Genomic DNA, 25,504 nt, shown 5'->3' on the forward strand with positions numbered 1-25,504 from the left:
TGGATTCTTTCTTGGAGTGCAAACGGTACGAATCCAGAATTCCATATTAGACATGGCAATTTCGTTTTCTTATATGGAAATTTCTTTGTGCCAGGGGAAAAGCACCACCGGCTCTTTGTTTTCACCCGTGAGCAACTCGTCTCCACGATTTTTGCTTCTTCTTTTTCCATTTTATTTTTAATCAGTGAGTCACGTTTCTTTTCCTTGGTTGCAGAAGGTGCCTGGAGTTATTAACTTTGTGCATCTGCGAGAAAACATTCATATCTTGCCATAGGAGCGTCGCAAATGCGAGCCACTCGATCCTCCTAAAACATGACACAAAGAACTGCAACATATCCAAGAATTGGAGCAAAAATCCTTCTGTACCATCTCAGGTAATATTTTGAGTTTTCTTTTCAGGTGCTACCGCGTTTGACCTTTCAGATTGGCGCGCCTTCATAGAAAAGTTTATAACCTGGTGTACGAGCGTACGAATTGCAGTCCGCTTGATTTCCTTGACACTAAACACGGAGTGCTGCAACATATCAAAAATTTGAAGCCAAATTCGCTTTGTACTGTCTTAGGAGTATTTCTAAATCTTCGCTTCATATTCTGCCGCGCTCAGACTTTTCAGCTTTGCGTGCCTTCACTGAAAGATTCATATCTTGGTGCAGGAATATCGAAATTAAGAGCCGTTTGTAGCTATAAAAACTAGAGTCCCCGAACTACGACTTCTGTAAAGATCACAATCAGATTGCTCCTACATCGTCCCAGATACTATTCAGAATTTACACGACGAGTTCCGACATGCTGGCTCTTTCAGCTTTGTGCACTCTTGCCGAAAAATTCATATCTCGAGATAAGAGGGTCCAAATCACGAGCCGTTTATACCGGTGAAAATAATAATACGAGAGCTACAACACATATGAAACGTGAAGCACTACCTCTTTTGATCCGGTCATAATAAGTTTTTTGAATCAAGCTCTGAAATCAGGAGGTTTTTGTTTGTTTGGGCAGCATACTTTTTTTTTCTTTTCAGGTTTGGCGAGGGGAAGCTTGGCACATCCTCATCTTTGTTGCATTGGAGGAAAAAAACTTTGGCGCATCCACCTTTTCGGCCGAGGGTTTGGCGGACAACAGTTTGGTGCATTCACCTTTTCAGTCGAGCTTTGGCAAACACACAATCATTCGAGTGTGTCTGTATCACGGCTCGCATTCCGTCCCTGTCTTTGAAGGAGTTTCATGGAGTCCTCTTCTTGCAATTTGGTGAAGAAGTCCTTGGCGAGTCCTCCATCCTAGATCAGGCGAAGAAGTAAATGATCAACACTCTCCCTTTTGCAGGTGAGGAGGTGCGTGGAACTTCTCATCCATCGAGCCTTGGCGTGTATGATTTTTTCTTGCAACTCAGCGAAGAAGTTCATGGAGAATCCTTCTCACGGCTTTGACGGAATAATCTTTTGGCGAGAAAGCATGTGACGCATCCCACCTTTGCGACTTGGCGAGATTCACATTTGGAGTATCCTTTTCCAACCTTGGTGAGTAAGTACGTGGTGTATCTCCCCTTTTTGTAGCTTGGCAAGACACTTGGAGTACTACTCTTGCATCTTTTGCGAGCAAGTATGTGAAGCAGCTATCTTGCAATCTTTGGCGTGGAACCATATCCTCTTGCAATTTGGAGAAAAAGTCCATGGAGCGTCCTATGTTTCAAGCTTCAGCGTAGAACAACCCCTTCTTGCAACTTAACGAATAAGTCCATAGAGCGTCCTATCCTTCAAGCTTGTGGCGGCGTGTTACATGGAGTGCCTCAACCTTCAAGATTTGACATCGAACAACTTCCTTTTGCATTTTAGAGACGTACTTGAAGTGCCTCCTCCCTATGACTTGCGAGACATATTAAGGTATCCCTTTTTTTTGCAGCTTGGTAAGTATGCAGAGCTAGTAGACGATGCCCCAGCCAGAGTAAGCTGACCATTGATGCACCAAGATCCATCTGTTGTAAAGAATTTTATTCAGGCAGTCATTGTAGGGAAATCGCTCATTCATCAGAGGCACATACTTAGTTTTTTTTCGTATTCTTGAAGCTCATCAAAGCGGTTCCACAGTAGTTAGAGGTATTTCAAGGGAGAATACTCCTCATGTGTTAGACCTTTTACCAATACTATTGTACGCCTTTGTATTTTAAAGAATCAATGTGATGCCCCAACTTTAATTTTGATGATCACATCATGCCACGACTTTCTTTCTTTTAAAAAAAGTTATGTGACTGAGCTTAGTCTCGGTGAAGAGGACCAAATCATAACATAGTTCAGGAAAAGTGTGAATCTTTTTTGTATGCAGTTTATACTCGTGCAAACAAGAAGTAATACACAGCTTAAGCTCGTGGGATATAGAGCATGGTAACATGCAATGTAAGCTTGTATATTCAGGAGCGTCAGTTTGAAGATTTAGCTCACGTTCTGAGGAGCTTCACAACTTGCAGTTTAGGCTCATGTGTTGTGGAGCATTGAAATTTGAAGACTTTGCTCAATTTTGGAGGCTTTACATCTTGAAGAGTTTTGCTCAGATTTGAGGAGCTTTATACTTGAAGACTTTGCTTGAATTCGAAGAGCTTTGCAACTTTGAAGACTTTGCTCGATTTTGGTTAGTTTTTCAACTTGAAGACTTTGCTCAAATTTGAAGAGATTTTTAATTTGAAGATTTTGCTCGATTTTTGTGAGCTTTTCAATTTGAAGATTTTGCTCAAATTTAAAGAGCTTTCTCACTTAAAAACTTTGCTTGAATTTGAAGAGCTTTTTAATTTGAAGATTTGGCTCGAATTCATGGAGATTTAAAACTTTAAGACTTGACTCGGATTTGAGAAGTTTCGTGGCTCGTGTGTTAAGGAGTATCATAACTTGTAGTTTAGGCTCGTGCGATGAGGAGTGCTTTGACATGTAGTTCAGGCTCTTGCGTCAAGGAGCGTGTCTTCTTCAAGGATAATACCTTTTCAAAAATTTTCCATTGATTTAGGCCAATTCTCATACCATCTGCATCAACTAACTTGTAAGGTCCACTTGAATAGGCTTCTTGCACAACATATGGACCATCCCATTTTGAAGTGAATTTGCCCCCGGATTTGCGAGAGGCGATAATAGGTCTTCTTACTGCAAGAACTTGATCGCCAACTTGGAAGGACCTCAAGCGAATCTTTTTTGTTGAAAGCACGAGAAAGACGAGCTTGATAACATTCAAGACTTTATTGAGCTTCTAGCCTTTTTTCATCAAGGGACTCTAGTCCTTCAAGGCGCAGACGAGCATTTTCTTCTTCAATAAGACGTTCTTGGACAGCGAGTCGCAAGGATGGTATTTGACGCTCAAGAGGAAGAACTGTTTCAACTCCATAAATAAGAGTTTAAGGAGTTGCTCGTGTCGACATATGATGAGTCATCCGATATGCCCACAAAGCTTCTTCTATTTTGTCGTGACAATCTCTTATAGACTTGGAGACGACCTTTTTTAACAAACTGCAAAGTGTCTTGTTAAATGCTTCGGCTAGTCTATTTGCAGCAGTATAATACATTGACAAATTACGTTGCTTGAAGCCAAAAAGGTCACAGATTTTGCGCATCAATTTGTTATCGAACGACTTGCCATTATCTGTTATTATATAAATAGGAATGCCGAAACGATAGATGATGTTCACTCGAATGAATTTTGCAATATTCTCCTTCTTCACTTCCTTAAGAGCGACGGCCTCGGCCCATTTCGAGAAGTAATCAGTGCAGCCAAGATGTATATATGTCTTCCAGAAGATTTTGAAAGTGGTCCAACGACATCTAATCCCCAAGCGTCAAATGGCCAAAATGCAACAGTAGGGTGTAACATTTCAGGTGGTTGGTGTATAAAGTTTGCGTGAAGCTGGCAAACCTTGCTTCTTCGAGCATAATCTGAGCAATCTTTCACCATTGTCGGCCAGTAGTAACCCATTCTCTTAATGTGGAAGTGGAGCTTCGGCCCAGATTGATGTGATCCACAAACTCCAGAGTGTGCCTCTTACATAGCTTGAGTTGCTTCATCTTTCCCTAAACAACGCAAGAGAACTCCCTTAAATGATCTTCGATACAAAGTGTCTTTGTAGTAAAGGGAGCGAGGGCCACGCCAACGAATTTCGGTCTTTCTCCTTGGATCTTCGGAAAGTATCCCATAACATAAGTAGTTGATCATGGTTTGTCGCCAATCAACCTTCTCAGCTTTAATGATGGCTACCAGACGCTCGAGCTTTCTTTCTTCATCCTCGTTCTCATCTGGTGGTACTATCTTGTCACGACCCAAAAAATCCCACCACACGCGTCGTGATGGCACTTACTCTCTAAGACTAAGTAAGCCGATTATAATCATAATTCAAGCTATTTTTTTTTATAATTTAATACAACCTCCCAAGACTGGTAATACTGAGTCACGAACTCTAACTGAACACATGGAATTGTCTCGATGGTCTAATATACAATATTGTTCGAATAAGAAATTAACAGTACAATAAAATGGAAAGACTCCAAGGGACTGCGACGACCAAGCAATCCCGCCTTGAATCCTTGCGATCATACTCTAATCCCTGTCCGAATCCAATATCTCAAATACCCGGCTTTGCACAAAAATATGTAGGAGTATAGTATGAGTACACCACAGTCGGTACTCAATAAATATCAAGACTAACCTCAGTGGAGTAGTAACGAGGTACAGTCAAGACACTCACTAGTCAAATAATATGTGCAATATAACATACAAAAATAATAGAAAATAAATAGCAGTGATAGCAACACCAATCAACTAGTGATTTAAACAGCAAGGTAACAGGAACACCATAAATATTGTTCAAACGAATAATAAACACAGGTACAATAAATTAATCAAGTCCTTCAAAATATACACCTTTTATCTATAAGTTATTCAATAAAACTCTCTAGAATATAATCTTTTTCAATAAATATATTTCGAATATACTTCCTCCAAATAAATATCTTTCCATTATAATTCTTTCAAGTAAATATCTTTCGAATATAATTCTTTCAAGTAAATATATTTCAAATATAATTCTTTCAAGTAAATATTTTTCAAATATAATTCTTTCAAATAAATATCTTTCAAATATGATTCTTTCAAGTAAATATCTTGCAAATATAATTCTTTTAAATAAAAGTCACCATGTGACACCTCATTTAACTTCACTGGTATGAGAAATATATTCAACATATCACATCAAATGGCACGACAATACCTTCGTGCACTTGTCTCATTCTCACCCAATATATATATATATATATATCTATATATATATATGTAGACCAAATCAATTGGCACAGCAACACCCATGCATACATATAACAATACCAACTAGGTAGGAGAAAAGTCAATAACAATAAAAGAAATAAAGTGGGAGGCACACAGTAAGCAACAACGACTACAAGACACATAGAAAACATAGGTGCACAATAACATCTCAAGATAAAGTCATGAACGTATACACAACAAAACGAAATCACAATATAATGTATGTCTCTCGTCCTCGCCTGCACGAAAACAACCTTCGTGCCATGAATATATGATAATATAAAAATAATGGCACGACATCACCCTTCGTGCTATTACTCTCATCCTCACCTGATAATATAAATGAAATGGCACGGCTTCGCCCTTTGTGCTTTTACACTCTTAATGACACGACATCACCCTTCGTGCTTTACACTCTCAAATGGCACATCATCACCCTTCGTGCTTTACACTCTCCCTCACATGATAATATAAATGAAATGGCACGGCATCACCTTTCGTGCTTTACATACTTCCTTACCAAGCACATGTATATCATTAACAAGCAAGGTAGGAAGCATAAATAACATCAAGGAGAGTGTTTAAACCACAACATAATACAATAATTCATATCACAATTTGCCACTAACCGCAACCAAATTCCAAATATGTAGCAGAATCAATAAATTTCTCAATAAATAGCCCAAGGCTCCACGCAACATATATAAAACCTCAAAACAATCAGCAGAGGTGGAAAATACCCAGTATAGGGCAACGCCTTCATTAATCTAAATTCTTAATAATTATATAAGCACCTCTTCTTAAGCTTATTTAATTAATTATTTGCAGATGAAAAATCTATAATGAAATTAATTTCCAAGAAATATCAAATCATCAATTCACGGAATCCACATAAATATACAAGTAATAATCACATCAAATTGTCATATAAAAATAAATTCAACAAACACGAATTGAGGCATGACAAAATAGATGATTTAATAAATGCCAACAATTATCCGATTTACTACACAATATGCCTAAGACCTTAACCCAATATACTTTGCACATATAAGCCCGAGTACGTACTCGTCACCCTGCGTTCACGGCTTTTCACATTTAACAAATGGCACATAAGACTCGATGCCTAAGGGGTAATTCCCCCACTCAAGGTTAGGCAAGATACTTATCTTTTTGAAGTTATGCCGATATTCCAAAATTGCCTTCTTGCTTGAATTGACCTCCGGACCGCTCAAATCTATCCAAATTAATTGTACAACTTCATTAACATTCATCGGAAATAATTCCGGATAATAAAACGTCGACTTAAAAAATTATTCTAAAAAGTCAACAAAAGTCAATGCGGGGCTCGACTCTCGGAACCCGACATAATTTTCACGAAATTCGAATACCCATTCCGATACGAGTTCAACCATATCATTTTTATCGAATTCCAATAACAAATCGTCCTCCAAAATCTTGAATTTCCGTTTTTGAAACATTTTACAAAAATCTTGATTTCTTCCATTTAAATCCGAAATAAATGATGAATATAACCATAGAATCATGAAGTATAATCACTTTCGGATATATAACACTTACACCAATCTATATGGTGAAAATCGCCTCAAACATCGCTTCAATCCGAGCTCCATAGCTCCAAATATGTTAAAAATGGCTGAAACTTCGAAATATAGCTACTGCCCAGGTATTTACTCTTCGCGATCGCGGAAAATGCTTCGCGATTGCGAAGCAAAACTTTTCTTAGCCCAAAATTTGCCTTTTGCGATCGCGAAGAATAAGTGCCCAACTCTTCCAGACAACCTCTAGTATAATGGTCATAACGTTTCGTAGCAAACTCCAAATTGCAAATGGTTTAACTTTCTGAAAACTAGACACCAAGGGCTACAACTTTTATTTTTGATCATCTCCAAATTCCTTATAGATTACGAGATATAAGCTTCCAAAGTCGGGTCAGTGCAGCAGGATTTTCCTCTATGCGATCGCGAAAAGGCTTCCGCGATTGCGATTCACAGTGTCCAAACAGCAAAATTGCTATGCGCGATAGCGACCGTTTGTCCGCGATCACGATGCATACCTCTGTGGCCAAAATCCAGCAACTAAAAATGGCCTAGAAATGGTCTGAAATCACCCTGAAACTCACCCGAGCCACTCGGGACCCCGTCCGAACATACCAACAAATCTCAAAATATATTACGGACTTAGTCGAGACCTCAAATCACATCAAACAACGCTAAAACCACGAACCATACCCCAATTCAAGTTTAATTAAACTAAGAAATTTCAACTTCTACATTCGACGCTGAAACCTACCAAATCAAGTCCGATTGACCTCAAATTTTGCACACAAGTCATAAATGACATAACGGACCTATAAAAATTTTCAAAAGTGAATTCTGACCCCGATATCAAAAAGTCAACTTCTCGGTCAAACTTCCAACTTAAACTTCATATTTTCACCATTTCAAGCCTAATTTAACTACGAGCTTCTAAATAATTTTTCGGACACACTCCTAAGTCCAAAATCACCATACGAAACTATTAGAATAATCAAAACTCTATTCCGGGGTCGTTTAATTAAAAGTCCAACTCTGGTCAACTCTTTTCATTTAAGTTTCAAAAATAAGAATTGTTCTTTCAATTTAATCCCGAATCTTCCGAAAATCAAACTCGACCACACCCGCGGGTCATAATACATATTATGAAGCTGCTCGAGACCTTAAGTCACTAAACGGGACGTAAATTCTTAAAACGATAAGTCGGGTCATTACATTCTCCACCTCTTAAACATATGTTCGTCCTCGAACATGCCGAGAATCTTTTTGAGGACATTAAATTACTGACTGTATTCTTACACACATACTCGCGGGTGATTCTACGTTCTCGCAATTTAATACGGGTCCGACAACACTATCTCAGGCAAGATTATTCCTTTTTGCCCTCCTTTATAAACATTAAAGACAATTCCTTACACTCCAACTAATTTCAAAAGGCCTGATTTTTCATATTAGCACACTGCGTTAGTCTCAACCGGCGGTAGCAATTTCGTGCCTACACACACATTATACGTATGCCCATAATCACATCTCTGGTCATAATAACTGTTCATAATTAATTCCAGCATCCTCAATTAATCTTATATTAACCAAAATCTATTTTCAAATTTTTCACAACACTGACAGTAACACGCGAGGCATGAAGACCTCATAATTATTTATCCGAATTAACGAGTTGCATTTAACACCACCTGGGCACTCACCTTATAGGCTAAAACTCAATATTTACAGCACAAATATGGCTAAATATGCACAAAAATATATAAAAGAATTATCAAATAAGCCTAACAGGCATGACTCCTTATTAATATTATAGTACAAGTATTAATTTCACAAAGGGAAAATTTAAACACATAAAATTTCATCACAAGGATCTTGTCCTTATATAACTTTCATCGCGGCTTGTAGCCCAATTTAAATATTTTACATCATATATAAAATGCGAGGATCTCGTCCTCAACTCCGAATCACAAGTATTTTGCACATTGTGCCAATTGAAATTTTCAATTTCCTTTCTTTCTTCTTTTCAATAAATTTCGTAAATAATTTTTCTCAACACATAATGAACCTCATACTGGTAGGGCATATAATTCATAAAATTGAATTCAATTAATCCGAAATCACATCGAAACCAACTGTAGAGAGTAATAGAAAGTCACCTTTGGACTCATAGACCACAATAATGTACAAAACAAAAATGATACACACGGGCTAACACCGTAAAATCTTCCAACAAGGATAAACAAGGGAGTGGAGTACAAATTCACTAATCCACCATATATAAGGAGCATAAAAGGAGTTCTCACCTCGATAATCGGAATCGAATCAAAATAAAAATGGTGCTCCTTTTATTATAAATTAAATCATACATGTAACTACACCATCTGGTGTATCAGCCTCAGACAATTCATAGCAATTATATCAACGGGTCGGGCCTCCACCTCTTAGGCGCCCTCTACCCGCCTGTCCTCCACCCTTAACTAGCTATGCACGTGGAATATTAACTGGAATAAAGCTTGTAGCCTGAGTGTTCTGATGACATCCACCCCTCCCAAGTCTGGGACAATTTCTCTTGATGCGTCTAGTATCACCATTCTCATAACAACCCCTCTGCGGGCGCGGCTTCTCATACTGAATCTCTGCCGGATAACTGGAATAACCACTGTAAGAACCCGTGCTGGTGGTGCACTAAAAGTATTAACTGAAGCACTACGAGTATTCTGAATTGCGGACTAGGCTGATCGACTGCCTGAGCCTCCGCAATGATGAGTCATAGCTGCATAGTAGAATCTACTAAATCCTCTAGAGTTTCGAGACCTTTTGGCCTCCTTAGCCTCCTTCTCCTCACTTCGAACACGTTCTAGCATCCTAGCAATCTCTACTACTTGCTGAAATGGAATGTTAATCTACAACTCTCTAGCCATACATATTTTAAAATCATAATCGATCCCTTCAATGAATATGCGGACTCGCTCTCTAACTGTACAAACCAAGATAGGTGTATGACGGGCTAACTAACTGAACCTGAAGGCATATTCTGACACTGTCATGGTGCCCTGACGCAACCCTTCAAACTATGTGTGCCATGCATCCCGGGGAGTCTAGGGAACAAACTCTTTCAAAACATCTCTGAAAATTAAGTCCAAGTTGGTGGTGTTGCATCGACTAGTCTATCCTCATCATAAACTTGCCACCATTGATACGCTGCTCCTGACAACTGAAATGTAGTAAAGGAAACTTCGCTCACTTCTACAATACCCATGGTGCGGAGAATACGGTGACACTTTCCTAGAAATCCCTGGACATTCTCGGTAGGTGTGCTACTAAAGTAAGTTGACTATATCTCTTAAACCTCCCAGGCCCCATTTTGTTCTTCTAATGCCTCTGGCCTGACCTCAAACATGACCGGAATAACATGTTGTACTGGCACCACACCAGAACCTGACCAAGGTAGACATGTTGCTTTGGAGTACGGGCGGTAGGAGTCTGAGCTCCTCCCCCAATCTGTGAAATATTTGGTGCAACGGAGATCAACCCTGCTTGAGTTAATATACCAAACATGTTCAGGAACTGTACTAAAGTCTCCTGAAATCCTGGGGTAACAACAGGTGCTTCCGGTACCTGTCCCCCAACCGGAGCTATTGGCAACTACTTAATTGTTACTCTGACAGGTGCTCTAGCTGCGACACGTGCCCTTCCTCGGCCCCGACCTCTTGCGGCTCTAGCAGTATGCGCAGTTGTTTGCTCAGCTAACCTGGTAGCACGTGTCCTCACCATTTGTGAGAGAATAGAGATACAAAGGCTCAAATTCTAAAATCAACAAATTACGCATGACAGGAATGGAAGAAGTGGAAATTTCCTAACAGTTCTGTAGCCTCTCAAAGATAAGTAAAGACGTCTACGTACCGATCCGCAAGACTCTACTAGACTCGTTCGTGACTCATAGAACCTATGAACCTAGATCTCTGATACCAACTTGTCACGACCCAAAAAATCCCACCACATGCGTCGTGATGGCACTTAGTCTCTAAGACTAAGTAAGCCGATTATAATCATAATTCAAGCCATTTTTTTAATATAATTTAATACAACCTCCCAAGACTGGTAATACTGAGTCACGAACTCTAACTGAATACATGGAATTATCTCGAGGGTCTAATATACAATACTGTTCGAATAAAAAATTAACAGTACAATAAAATGGAAAGACTCCAAGGGACTGCGACGACCAAGCAATCCTGCCTTGAATCCTTGCGATCATACTCTAATCCCTGTCCGAATCCAATATCTCCAATACTTGGCTTTGCACAAAAATATGTAGAAGTATAGTATGAGTACACCACAGTCGGTACTCAGTAAGTATCAAGGCTAACCTCAGTGGAGTAGTAACGAGGTATATTCAAGACACTCACTAGTCAAATAACATGTGCAACATAACATACAAAAATAATAAAAAACAAATAGCAGTGATAGCAACACCAATCAACTAGTGATTTAAACAACAAGGCAACAGTAATACCATAAATATTGCTCAAACGAATAATAAACACAGGTACAACCAATTAATCAAGTCCTTCAAAATATACATCTTTTATCTATAAGTTATTCAATAAAAGTCTCTATAATATAATCTTTTCCAATAAATATATTTCGAATATACTTCCTCCAAACAAATATCTCTCCATTATAATTTTTTCAAGTAAATATCTTTCGAATATAATTCTTTCAAGTAAATATCTTTCAAATGGCACGGCATCACCCTTCGTGCTTTACACTCTCAATGGCACATCATCACCCTTCGTGCTTTACACTCTCCCTCACATGATAATATAAATGAAATGGCACGGCATCACCTTTCGTGCGCTACACTCTTCCTTACCAAGCACATGTATATCATTAACAAGCAAGGTAGGAAGCATAAATAACATCAAGGAGAGTGTTTAAACCACAACACAATACAACAATTCATAGCACAATTTGCCACTAACCGCAACCAAATTTCAAATATGTAGCAGAATCAATAAATTTCTCAACAAATAGCCCAAGGCTCCACGCAACGTATATAAAACCACAAAACAATCAACAGAGATGGAAAATACTCAGTATAGGGCAACACCTTCATTAATCTAAATTCTTAATAATTATATAAACAACTCTTCTTAAGCTTATTTAATTAATTATTTACAGATGAAAAATCCATAATGAAATTAATTTCCAAGAAATATCAAATCATCAATTCACGGAATCCACATAAATATACAAGTAATAATCAAATCAAATTGTCATATAAAAATAAATTCAACAAACAAGAATTGAGGTATGGCAAAATAGATGATTTAATAAATGCTAACAATTATCCAATTTACTACACAATATGCCTAAGACCTTAACCCAATATACTTTGCGCATATAAGCCCGAGTACGTACTCGTCACCCCGCGTTCACGGCTTTTCACATTTCACAAATGGCACATAAGACTCGATGCCTAAGGGGTAATTTTTTCACTCAAGGTTAGGCAAGATACTTATCTTTTTGAAGTTATGCCGATATTCTAAAATTGCCTTCTTGCTTGAATTGACCTCCGGACCGCTCAAATCTATCCAAATTAATTGTACAACTTCATTAACATTCATCGGAAACAATTCCGGATAATAAAACGTCGACTTAAAAAATTATTCTAAAAAGTCAACAAAAGTCAATGCGGGGCCCAACTCTCGGAACCCGACATAATTTTCACGAAATCCGAACATCCATTCCGATACGAGTTCAACCATATCAATTTTATCGAATTCCAATAACAAATCGTCCTCCAAATCTTGAATTTCCGTTTTTGTAAAGTTTTACAAAAATCTTAATTTCTTCCATTTAAATCCAAAATAAATGATGAATATAACCATATAATCATGAAGTATAATCACTTTCGGATATAGAACACTTACCCCAATCCATATGGTGAAAATCGCCTCAAAAATCGCTTCAATCCGAGCTCCATAGGTCCAAATATGTTAAAAAGGCTAAAACCTCGAAATATAGCTACTGCCCAGGTATTTACTCTTCGCGATCGCGGAAAATGCTTCGTAATCGTGAAGCAAAACTTTTCTCAGCCCAAAATTTGCCTTTTGTGATCGCAAAGAATAAGTGCCCAACTCTTCCAGACATACTCTAGTATAATAGTCATAACATTTCGTACAAAACTCCAAAGTGTAAATGGTTTAACTTTCTGAAAACTAGACACCAAGAGATATAACTTTTATTTTTGGATCATCTCCAAATTCTTTATAGATTGCAAGATATAAGCTTCCAAAGTCGAGTTAGTGCAACATGATTTTCCTCTTTGCGATCGCGAAAAGGCTTCCGCGATCGTGATTCACAGTGTCCAAACGGCAAAATTGCTCTTTGCGATCGCGACCGTTTGTCCACGATCGCGATGCATACCTCTGTGGCCAAACACCAGCAACTAAAAATGGCCTAGAAATGGTCTGAAACCACCCCGAAACTCACCCGAGCCACTCGGGACCCCGTCCAAACATACTAACAAATCTCAAAACATATTACGGACTTAGTCGAAACCTCAAATGACATCAAACAACGCTAAAACCACGAATCATACCCCAATTTAAGTTTAATGAAACTATGAAATTTCAACTTCTACATTCGACGCTGAAACCTATCAAATCAAGTCCGATTGACCTCAAATTTTACACACAAGTCATAAATGACATAACGGACCTATGAAAATTTTCAAAACTAGATTCCGACCCCGATATCAAAAAGTCAACTTCCCGGTCAAACTTCCAACTTAAACCTCATATTTTCACCGTTTCAAGCTTAATTTAATTAGGCTTCCAAATAATTTTTCGGACACACTCCTAAGTCCAAAATCACCATACGAAGCTATTGGAATAATCAAAACTCTATTCTGGGGTCGTTTACTCAAAAGTCCAACTCTGGTCAACTCTTTTCATTTAAGCTTCAAAAATGAGAATTGTTCTTTCAATTTAATACCGAATCTTCCGAAAATCAAACTCGACTATACCCGCACGTCATAATACATATTATGAAGTTGCTCGAGACCTTAAGTCATTGAACGGGGCGTAAATTCTTAAAATAACAAGTCGAGTCGTTACATATCCATTTTTGGCAGATAGTGATCTGTGTCTAGTCGGGCAGAGTCAATGTTGAAGCTAGAGCAGCTAAGGCGTCAGCTTTCTTGTTTTCCTTCCTTAGCACATACTGAGAGTTACATTGCCAAGCCGTCCAATCAATTTTTGTGCATAATCATGATAAGTACGCAATTTTTGATTTTTGACCTCGTAGCTACCGAGAAATTGATTGATCACTAACCCAGAGTCTCCAAAAATATGTAATTGGAGTTGTCTCATATCAACGGCTATCTCAAGACCAAGTATGAGTGCTTGATATTCTGCAATGTTGTTGGAGCAATGTAGTGTTAAGGTGAAGGAATATGTCAAGACCTCTCCTTGTGAATTGACAAACACGACACATGCGCTAGCTCCTTCACGATGTGCGGCACCATCAAAATACATTTTCCAAGGTGGTTGCACTTCGATGACCATTGCATCCTCATCAGGTAGTTCATCAGTCAACTCCCAATCATCAAGTATTGGATGATCTACCAAGAAATCTTCCAAAGCTTGTCCTTTCACAACCTTTTGTTGGATGTACACAATCTCGAATTGTTGAAATTGGAGGTACCACCTTGTTAATCGATCATTGAGGATGGGTTTTGACATAACAAACTTGATCGGATTCGCCTTTGAAACGAGACGGATGTCATGAGCTTGAAAGTAGTGCTTCAGCTTTTGAATTGCGAAAACCAATGCCAGACACAACTTTTCGAACTTTAGCTTATTTGGGGTCATCATCCTACTCAAGTAGTAGAGGGAATTTTCTTTACTTTCACCATTTTCTTGGGCCAAAAAGGGCTCCAACTAACCTTTCTTGGGCCGCAATATATGGAATCAATGGCTTTCCTGGTATAGGGGCTGCCAGAACCGGAGGTTTCATCAAGTAGGATTTGATGCTTTGGGATGCGTTGCTACAAGCTTGGTTCCATACAAAAGGTACACCCTTCTTCATGAGACGGCTAAAAGGTTGGCACTTCCCTGCTAGATTTGAGATGAATCTTTTAAGATATGCCAATTTTCCTTGTAAACGTTTCAATTCATGTATATTTCTAAGCTCGGGCATCTTCAAGATTGCATCAACTTTGGCTTGATCTATCTCAATCCCTCGATGTCGAACAATAAATCCAAGGAATTTTTCGGAAGTAACTCCAAAGGTACATTTCAACGGGTTCATTCTAAGTTGATATCTCCGGAGTCATTCGAACACCATTGTTAGGTCTTGCAAGTGGTCTCCTCCCTTTCTTGATTTCACCACTAAATCATCCACATAGCATTCCACATTCTTGTGGAGGATGTCGTCAAAGATATGTGGCATCGGCATCGGCATTATTCAAGCCAAAAGGTATTATTTTTTAGTAATAAATGCCTTTAGGAGTGTGAAATGCAGTAAGTTCTTCATCTTTCGGTGCCATACGTATTTGATTGTAGCCAGATGATCCATCCATGAAAGACATCGCCTCGTATCCGGTGGTGGCATCAATCATAAGCTCTGGGATGGGGAGTAGAAATTCATTCTTAGGGCATGCATTATTGAGGTCTCTAAAATCGACACAAACTCAAATTTGGCCATTCTTCTTCTTCACACGAACAATGCTTGAAATCCATGTAAGATATTTAAACTCCCGAATTAAACCAGCTTTGATGAATTTATTGACCTCGGCTTCTATTGATTTGATCAATTCTGGCTTGAAGCGTCTTTTGGCTTGCTTAACAGGACGAGCTCCTTTCTTGACCGCGAGATGATGAACTACTACTTTAGGATCTAAACCAGGAATCTCTTTGTAGCTCCAAGCAAAGACATCTCTATATTCTTTGAGTAGCTCCACATAAGTGCTTTCTTTATCTGCGGTTAGTAGGGCACTTACATAGGTGGGCCTGGAGTCTTCCGCAGTGCCAAGGTTGACTTCTTTCAATGCATCAACTGTCATTTTAGTTCCTTCTTGTAGTTCTGGAGGAGCGTCCTCGGCATCTTCATCTTCTTGGGGATCACCATCATTAAAATATAAATGGCCACACCAAGAGGCGTCTCCCAAATTTTCGTCGACCTTCCTTAGAAATGAAGTTCCTCATTCGCAGTAATGTAATATGAAGATCCTACACTTTCTTCATCTTCGTCATGCTCTCTAGTGTAAACCACTGTGCGAGTCTTCACTTTGAGTACCGCTCCACATGAAATCAAAAGTTTTGATTGTCGCCTCATTCTGGAAGGGATCAGGCTTTGATACTCTTTGGAGATACTTTGGACTCTAGATGGCACATGTCTTCTTATTTTTCCATAATTACTTTGGGATTTGTTCTTCTTCCTTTTCAATGGCCCCAACCTCTTAAATATAAAAGTTCTTTTAGTTGGTTCTCCAAGTCGATCAAAGACAGAAGGCCTTTTATTAGGATCAGCGGGTTCATCTTCCATCGTTATATAGTTACTACTTGCTCTTCTAATGGACATGCGAACTGGCGGGGGTTGTTTGTAACCCAGGCCCTCACGTGATTGCTTCACCACATGCTCCATATCTTTCATCGTGTTTGCTTTCCTAGTAGCTTCAGGTGGGAGCTTCCCTAGATTAGATAGTTCGTTGGGATCATATCCAGCCTTTACGAACAACATGTAAGCATTTGGATCAAAACCTTCATTTGTGCACTTTGTGGGGAGTACCTTATTTTGAGGTATGTTAGAGGCCACAAACTTTTCCAGTAGCTTTGAAGACAATTTTGTGGTATCAATCTGCTTGATAGGAAGGGTTAATTCTCTTAGCGCGTCTTTTTGGGGGCTTGATGATGCTCCTTCATCTTTCTTCACTTTTGGGACGTAATGAAATAAAGGAACTATTTTCTTGCTTGCAGTTGCAATATTCTTTTTGCAAGCTTTCGAAAAGACAAAAAATGTAGCGACAAATATATTATTCGATTTCAAGTGATTGGGTTACAATCTCTAAAATATCTTAAATCTAAAGAGATGTAGTCCTCTGATTCTTCTCCTCACGAACGATGGTTCAAGAGCTTGAGGGCTTGATCTTGAACTTTGACAGATTTTAGATTTGTGGTACGTCACAATAATTTGAAGGTCGTCACGAACTAAGATTTGGTGTTGGGTTATCACGAACGGAAGATTTGAAGCCATCCGCCTATGATTTGAGTTCGCCTTTGGGATTTGACCACAGATGAAGATTGCAGATGTGGATGGAGACCTTGATGTTATTCTTCAGAGCTTCTTTAGCCGTTCCTTCAGCTTACTTGTTTTGGTCCTCTAGCCTTGTCCTTTGACCCCTTTATATAGGTGTGGGTTGGAGTAGCCTTCAAGAAAACCCTAGTGGGCCACTGGACTTGGGGCTCATGGGTTGACACATTTGATAGAAGGCCACCTAATGGGCTAGTCCAATAGTATAGGACTTTTATTTAAATCAATTTGATTAGATTTAAATAATTAACCTAATTATACTAGTCCATAATATTTATTTGGACTAATATATTATCACGATCCGAAATTTTCACATTCGGGACCGTGATAGCACCTAACATTTCACTTGCTAGGCAAGCCAACGTTAGAATAATATTAGCTATTTTAAAATAATTTTAAATTAATTAATAACAAAGAAACAAATGTAAAAATAAAATCTGAAATAAAGTGAATAATCCATAATAATAGCGATGTCTAAATATCATCCTAGAACTGGTGTCACAAGTGCATGAGTTACTAAAATAATACAAATAAAGATCTGAATGAAAATGAAGCTGTCTTAAAGGAATACATAGCTACGATAACGTGGAATGGGATTTCAGAACTGTGCACGCCATACAGTTATACCTCAAGTCTCCTGCGAATAGCTGAATTCGAGCAAATCTATTGTACGCCACTGAGACTAACTCTGATATCTGCATAAGAAGTGCAGAGTATAGTATGAGTACAACCGACCCCATGTACCCAGTAAGTGCCGAGCCTAACCTCGATGAAGTAGTGATGAGGCTAAGGCATGTCACTTACACTAACATGTACGCAATAATAATAATAACAACAATAATAGAAATAAAACAGGTATCTCATTTCAACAGTTGAAGCCAACTCAGCAGTCATAAACAATTATTATTTCAATCAGTTTCCATTGCGGCGTGCAACCCGATCCCACAATATATTCATATTCAATTCCGTTGCGGCGTGCAACCCGATCCCACAATATATTCATATTCAATTCCGTTACGGCATGCAACTCGATCCTCAATATATCTTTTCGATCAATTCTGTTGCGGCGTGCAACCCGCTCCTCCAATATATTCATTTCAATCAATTCTGTCGCGGCGTGTAACCCGCTCCTCCAATATATTCATTTCAATCAATTCTGTTGCGGCGTGCAACCCGCTCCTCAATAATATAATTTGCCAATTCTTATAAAAGAAATTACTCCATTAAATGCAACAATTAATATGAAATTATAAGACAATAAGCATACGATAATTATAATTTATTTATAAATAAGTGATGACAAGTAACAATTCAATATACTCAACACGAATCATAGGAATTAATTCCATATGAATTTACTAATTTTTCGGATTCAAATCCTAAATTTATTTTAAAAATTGACAGTGGAATCCACATTTCGAATCCCTGAAAAACTTATGAAATCCGAACACTCGTTCCGATACGAGTTCAACCATATAAAAGTTATCAAATTTCGATGCCAAATAGACCTTCAAATCTTAAATTTTGTTTTTGAAAAGTTTTACAAAAAAATCAATTTTCTTCCATCTAAATCCGAAATAAACGATGAATATAAGCATGGATTTATGAAATATAATTACTTTTGGGTATAGAATATTTAACCAAGTCGAAGTCGTGAAAAACTCCTTTGGAATCGCCCAAATCCGAGACTCAAAACTCAAAAATGAGAAAAAATGGCTAACACTCAGTTTTTATGTGTTCTGTCCAGCATTTTTGCATCTGCGGACAAATTTTCGCATATGCCGACTCACATTTGCGAGACAAAGCTCGCATTTGCGGAAAAGGGCAGCCAAGCAGAGGACCGCATTTGCGAACCTTCACGTCGCAGAAGCGACTGCGCAGATGCGCGAAAGGAACTGCAGAAGCGCGAAAGATCGCATATGCGATCATGGCACCGCAGAAGCGGGCATCGCACCTGCGTCCCAAGCTTCGCAGAAGCGAAACTTCTCCCTTGGACTCAGAGTCGCAGAAGCAATCACGTACCTACGGCCAAAATTGCGCAGGTGCGAAACACCAGAACCAGACGTGCAAGTTTTTACCAAAATGGTCAGAAACACGTCCGAAACTCACCCGAGCCACTCGGGACCTCGTCCAAATATTTCAACAAGTCCCGTAATATAATACGAACTTACTCGGGCTCTCAAATCACGTCAAATAACGTCGAAATTACAATTTAGACCTCGATTCGAACTTTTGAGTTTGAAACTTTTCAATTTGCAAAACTCATGCCAAAATGTATTAAACGAATCCGGAATGACTTCAAATTTGGCGCACGAGACATAAATAAAATAACAGAACTATTCAAATTTCCAGAATCGGGTTCCAACCCCGATATCAATAAAGTTAATTCCGCGGTCAAACTTTGGAAATCTTTAGCCTTTAGATTTCTAGTTTCCGTTAAATGGCGATAATTTGAGCTAGGGACTTCCGAATCCAATTCCGGGCATACGCCCAAGTCCCAAATCACGATACGGATCTACCGAAACTGTCAAAACACTAATCTGAATTCGGTTGCTCAAAATATTGACCAAAGTCAACTCAGTTGAGTTTTAAAGCTCTATTTCACATTTAATCTATTTTTCACATATAAACTTTTCGAAAAATTATACGGACTGCGCACGCAAGTCGAGGAATGATAAATAGTGCTTTTTGAGGTCTTAAAACACAGAAATAAATGTTTAAATTAAAGATCACATTTTAGGTCATTACATATATGTTTAATTTTGAGATTAAATCCAAATTTCTTATGGATTTAAATTTAATAAAATTTTATTGTCTACAGCAACTTTTCAAAAACTACAACCGGAACCAAATTATTTTAAAATTATTTTGGTTGATACTTTTGCAATTCTTTTTCTAACACTTTTTAGTAATTTCTTTTTGTTTTGATTCTCTGAAAAATGCAAATCGGATTAGGAACCAAAATTTAATTGGTACAATTTCACTTTGTAATTCGTGAGGTTAGATTTTAAAGTAAATATATCTCCTCTGTCCCTTTTTTCTTTTGAAATGCTTAGCTCTGACCCAGTGTATACTATTTAAAACATATTTTATTTATCGCTTTTAAAAGCAAGTAGCACAAGAATATGATACATTTGTGGACAAATAGCAGCCCATCAAACTATCCCTTATCACCTCAACATTGTAAATAAAAAAGAATCTCTTGTTCTTTTGAATACCTTAAAAACCCTTAAATTTGACGCTAATTATTAATTTTCTCCCCAAACTATGCCTAGTCCTAATTACCCCTTATACTTGAATCAGTGAATTTAACTATCCCCTCGGTCTGCCACATGGTATACAAGTGGCCTCAGACAACCTTTGACGTGTGAGGGTGCATAAACAATGTCACCTAAGTAGCTCAAACATTAAAAACAGCTCCCTAATTAATATTTTCCTTTGTTTTTCCCATATATCCCATTGTTATTCTTCCTATTTCTTCCTCTTTATAACATCATCCATCAAAGTACAACTAGTGTTCTTTCTTTTTCTATAATTCTATTTTTTTGCTTTAATCGCAAAAGTTGTTAGACACATTTTTGGTTTTCTTCAAGACATTGAAGATGAACTCACTTTGTTGATCGAAGATCCACCATGGTTGGATTACTATTCCACTTGATTGCAACCCACCCACACTGATTAAACAGCAAAACCAACAAAATATAAACGAAAATTTATTAGAAATTTTTCAATGGAATTTTTTAGACCAAAACCATAAGATTTCTAAGTAAATCGAAGGGAAAATGGGAGAACCATTTGAGGGAATTAGAGAGAGTTCTGAGCGAGAGGGAGAAGAGTTTGGGCATAATGATTTAATTTAGCTGTCTTTTAGTTCTTAGGTTTTAATCTGCTTGTTTTCATTTTATTTCTTTTTCTTAATTTAAGTATATTCTCCGAATCTCGCGCATAGCGGGAGTTTAGTGCACCAGACTGCTATTTTTTTATCCAAGTGGAGCACACATCAGATAAAATGTCCAACAAGGCCAGAACATGTGTACATATATACAACTAGGTGTCACGTCCTTAGTCTACAACTAAGTGCACGTGCGACACTTGATAACTTGCTCACAATTTTGCATAACTTGCTCGCGTTCTTGCTATGCCAAGTCAGCCTTACTACACTAAAGATCGCTAAGGGAATGTTAGAACACATGAGAATTGCCAAAGGAAACTTTTGTATTAGAGAGAACTTGATTGTTTTGCTTGGTGATTTACAAATGAATAACCCCTTTAAATACTAGTTTCATAGGGTCTAGTGAGTAAATAATAATTATTACAAAAGGCCCTTATTATTTACAAGTAAGTCTATTCTCTAGAATATTCTACATGGCTAGAATCTTCTAAGGATTTTCCTAGCAATTCCATAGGGTTCAAAGGTCTTCCATGAGAAATCTCCATATTTCTCTAGAACCTTCCCACATGTGTTAGTCTATTTCATATGTAAGCTTCCATATGGCAAAAATATATGTCAAATAGCACCTATGTGGCATGATGATATGGCGGGTCATGACACTCTCCCCATCCAATTTTGTACTGCCCTGGGCACAAAGTAATGACACGTACGCGCGCACCTCTCCCTGGCGTCGCCGGAGATCTTTGTCCATTAGCCATGATGCTCTATGGAGCGGTTCTCCTTCCCATGTCACAAGGTACTGGTCATTTTTCTTCTTGTCCCATTTGTACTTTGGCCGGCTAGCAATGATGGCCTCGATCCTTCGCCCATCGGATAGCTCTCCTTGCTCTTGGCCTGAATCTCCCCATGACTCGACCAAGTCTAGCAGGTTCTCAAGCATCAGGTCCTTGCTTCCATTCCCTATTTGGCTTCCCTCTGTGGTCCCAGCCTTGCAAGAAAACTTGACCCATTTGCTTGGTGCCTCATCTATGTTTGATAGCGTGCCATCACTTTATTACTCGCCATCCTCTTCAACTCTGTCCGTCCAACGTTTCTTGCTACCACCATGCTCCATTTGTATGGCGCCAAGACAGGTTTTGGAATCCCCTACTTTAGGCTTATATTCCAAGCACATCCCTCCAATGCAGGTGGTCACTCATGTGATATCCTTGTGTGCCTTAGCAAAGTTACCGTTCATTGCTTCAAGCTTCCCCAACTTTGGGCATTCCCTTGCTCGATGTGATCCTTTACAGAAGTAGCACCCTCTCTCAAGCACATGCTCGCTACTATTTTTCGGCCCCTTGTCGTTTCTCTTGGACCCCTGTCCGTTATGGGATGGCCCTTTGCCATTGCCCTTGTATACCTCGACTATGCCTTTCTCGTTGTCCATGTCATGATCTCCCCCACCCCTTTCGGCGTTGCCTTCTTTGAACTTGGAAGGCTCCATCTTGAAGTCAACGAGCGACTCGGCTACCCATATGGCCTCGCCCATGTTGGCTACTTGATGTCTTCTTGACTTTTGCTTTACTCAATTTTGCAACCCATCCATGAAGTAGAATAGGGAATCTTCCTCGGACAATGACATGATTTGCAACATTAAGGTAGTGAACTCGCGCACATACTCCCGAATTGTGGCCGTCTGTCGGAGCTCTCTTAGCTTCCGCCTAGCCTCGTACACCACATTCATCGGGTATAATTGCTTCTTCAACTACTTCTTGAACTGCTCCCACGTCTCAATCTTGCATAGCCCCTTCTCCATGTCAGTACACTTTTGACGCCACCATAATGCGGCAACCTCGGTCAAGTACATTGAGGCGTTGCATACCTTAACAACTTCGTCATGCTCCTTGACCACCTCAAAGTACTTGTTCATGCTCCAAAGTAAGTCTGCCACCTCGCGTGCGTCCAGTGCACCACCATACTGCTTTCTCTTAGGACCTTCACATTGGTCCCTTTTGCAAGTATCACGCCCTTGGTAATTCCGACCATGGTTCCCTACAAAGCTTCCTTCTGGCAATCTCTTGTATTCTTTCTAACATTCCTTTAGTTATAACCTTTGCTCTGATAGCACGTTGTCACATCCTTAGTCTACAACTAAGCGCACGTGCGACACTTGACAACTTGCTCATGATTTTGCACTACTTGCTCACATTCTTGCTATGCCAAGTCAGTCTTACTACACTAAATATCGCTAAGAGAATATTAGAACACATGAGAATTGCCAAAGGAAGATTTTTATATTAGAGAGAACTTGATTATTTTGCTTGGTGATTTACAAATGAATAACCTCCTTTATATACTAGTTTCATATGGACTAGTGAGTAAATAATAATTATTATACAATGTCCTTATTATTTACAAGTAAGTCCCTTCTCTAGAGTATTCTACATAGCTAGAATTTTCTAAGGACTTTCCTAGCAATTCCATAGGATTCTAAGGTCTTCCATGATAAATCTCTATATTTCTCTAGAACTTTCCCACATGTGCTAGTCTATTTCATATATAAGCTTCCATATGGCAAAAATATATGTCAAATGGCACCTACGTGGCATGATGATGTGGCGAGTCATGACATAGGGGGTAGCAAAATGGTTTAAAAAATAGTTAACCACCCATATTATCCAATAAAAAATGGGTTGGATAATGAACTATTTAAAAACGGGTCAAATATGGATAAGAACCATATTATCCATTTAGAAAAGGGATAACCAATGGATGCCTAATGGGTTTAACTTTACATTTGTAAAGCCTCAAATTGGAGGTTCCTCAAGTTTGGGAGACTAAGAATTCTTCCAAAAGTGATCATATTCATGAAGGCATGGATAATATGGTTACCCAAGTCATCCGTCGGTTAACCCATTTTTTATCCGCATCAAATATGGGTCGGGTCGAATAATTTATCCGCTTTTTCATTACCCATTTTGACCCATCCCATATCTGACCCGCCCGTTTGCCACATGTATACACAGCTAAGGTGTATGAGACCGGTGGGGTATTTAAATCTACGTATTCAAGTGTAGGGTGGTAATCAGTACTAGGTATAGCTTGAGGAGGAAACTTATAATCTGTGCGAAGTTTAAGGGTGCTTTAAAGTATTTTGCCTAATTAATAAGGTACGCATCCAGCTTTAGGATCAAAGCTACTGATTCAAGAGCTAAGTAAGCTCCGAAAATTAGGTCAAGACATCAACTTTCGCTGGGGATAAAAGAATACTCCTATATACCAATCTTAAGGATTCGTAAATTGACTGTGGACTAAGACAACAATAGAAAATTTTGAGCCTTAGATTTTGGTTTAGTTTTTTTTTTCTTTTTTTTTTTATTTAAAAATTGTAATTTAAATCATGTATATCTAGGTAAATATGCTATGTCAAAATATTTTTCATGTGTTTTTAGCCTATACAAATTCAGAATCTTTAAGCAGTAGACTTAGAAATATAACATCCATTACTTTTGTTTACCCGAAAAATGGATAGAGTTGAATTTATACGTAGTTCCGAGGATATGTGGCATAACTTAACATAAAATGTAAGGATAAATAAAAATGTAAATATAGATTGCAGAGAATTCGAAATAGATAAGGTTGTTAGGAATAATGAATCTTAGGATTCAACAAATAGAATCAATCTAAGAAATCTGAAAGAACGATTCTTTACTGTAGAAGAATATAGCGCTTTTATTACAATGTAAGCCTCAGAAAAACTTGTTTTCTAGAATTGGTAACCAGGCCCTTTTATAGTGGAGGGATTTGGCTCTAAGCATAATAAAATAAACCTTCAGTGGGAGACCCATAATAAGTGAGCTTTTTCACAATTTCTGCCAAGATTCTCTCTAGTGGGATTGCAACGGCTTTTGTCTGTGAGCTCGATCTTGCTTAAAACCCTCGATTTTGGTTTGAGCTTGATTTCAACTCGAGATCTTGATCTTGGCTCGAGCCCTCGAATTGATTCGAGGTTAATGTTGGTTGGTCTCTGGATTATCAGCATGATAGATGTACTCTGCATCATGGTTCGATTTCGATTTGAACTTGATAATGATATCGAACTCGACACGGATCAGCCTCCCCAGGTTCGAGGTTAGTTTGTCCCACCTTCAGGATCTTACTTCGATAGATCATCGTTCGAACTCGATCGGACGTGCTAAGGCCGAGATCTATTTCGACCGTATACAGATAGTCCCCTCGTTTTTCAGAATGAATGTGGTGAGAAATGATATGACTTTTTAACGGCTCGATCGGTTTATAACCTGACGTTTCCATCGGGTTCGACCATGACGCATCTGATAGTTGTCCCGTCGGTTTAGTCTTTCAAGGCATTTAATGCATGCCAGGCGGTGATCGGCCACTGCTGATACTGAACCGCCATCGCTTGAACCTATAAATAACCCTTTCTTTTATCTGTTACCACTTT

At 38.6% G+C, this 25,504-nt stretch overlaps 2 protein-coding genes across 2 annotated transcripts; both read right to left on the bottom strand.

The window, feature by feature from the left end:
* Window positions 1-3,214: 3,214 nt before the first annotated feature.
* Window positions 3,215-15,164, bottom strand: LOC117281662 (uncharacterized). Its single transcript, XM_070194032.1, has 4 exons — window positions 14,800-15,164; window positions 14,187-14,729; window positions 3,484-3,794; window positions 3,215-3,345 (listed from the first exon to the last, which is right to left on the bottom strand). The coding sequence occupies exons 1-4, from the start codon at window positions 15,162-15,164 to the stop codon at window positions 3,215-3,217; spliced, it is 1,350 nt and encodes a 449-aa protein (XP_070050133.1).
* A 382-nt stretch (window positions 15,165-15,546) lies between these two features.
* LOC138905511 (uncharacterized) lies at window positions 15,547-15,918 on the bottom strand. Its single transcript, XM_070194033.1, has one exon. The coding sequence runs from the start codon at window positions 15,916-15,918 to the stop codon at window positions 15,547-15,549; it is 372 nt and encodes a 123-aa protein (XP_070050134.1).
* Window positions 15,919-25,504: the final 9,586 nt, after the last annotated feature.

The sequence above is a fragment of the Nicotiana tomentosiformis genome, chromosome 2, assembly GCF_000390325.3.
Source record: "Nicotiana tomentosiformis chromosome 2, ASM39032v3, whole genome shotgun sequence".
Lineage (NCBI taxonomy): Eukaryota > Viridiplantae > Streptophyta > Magnoliopsida > Solanales > Solanaceae > Nicotiana > Nicotiana tomentosiformis.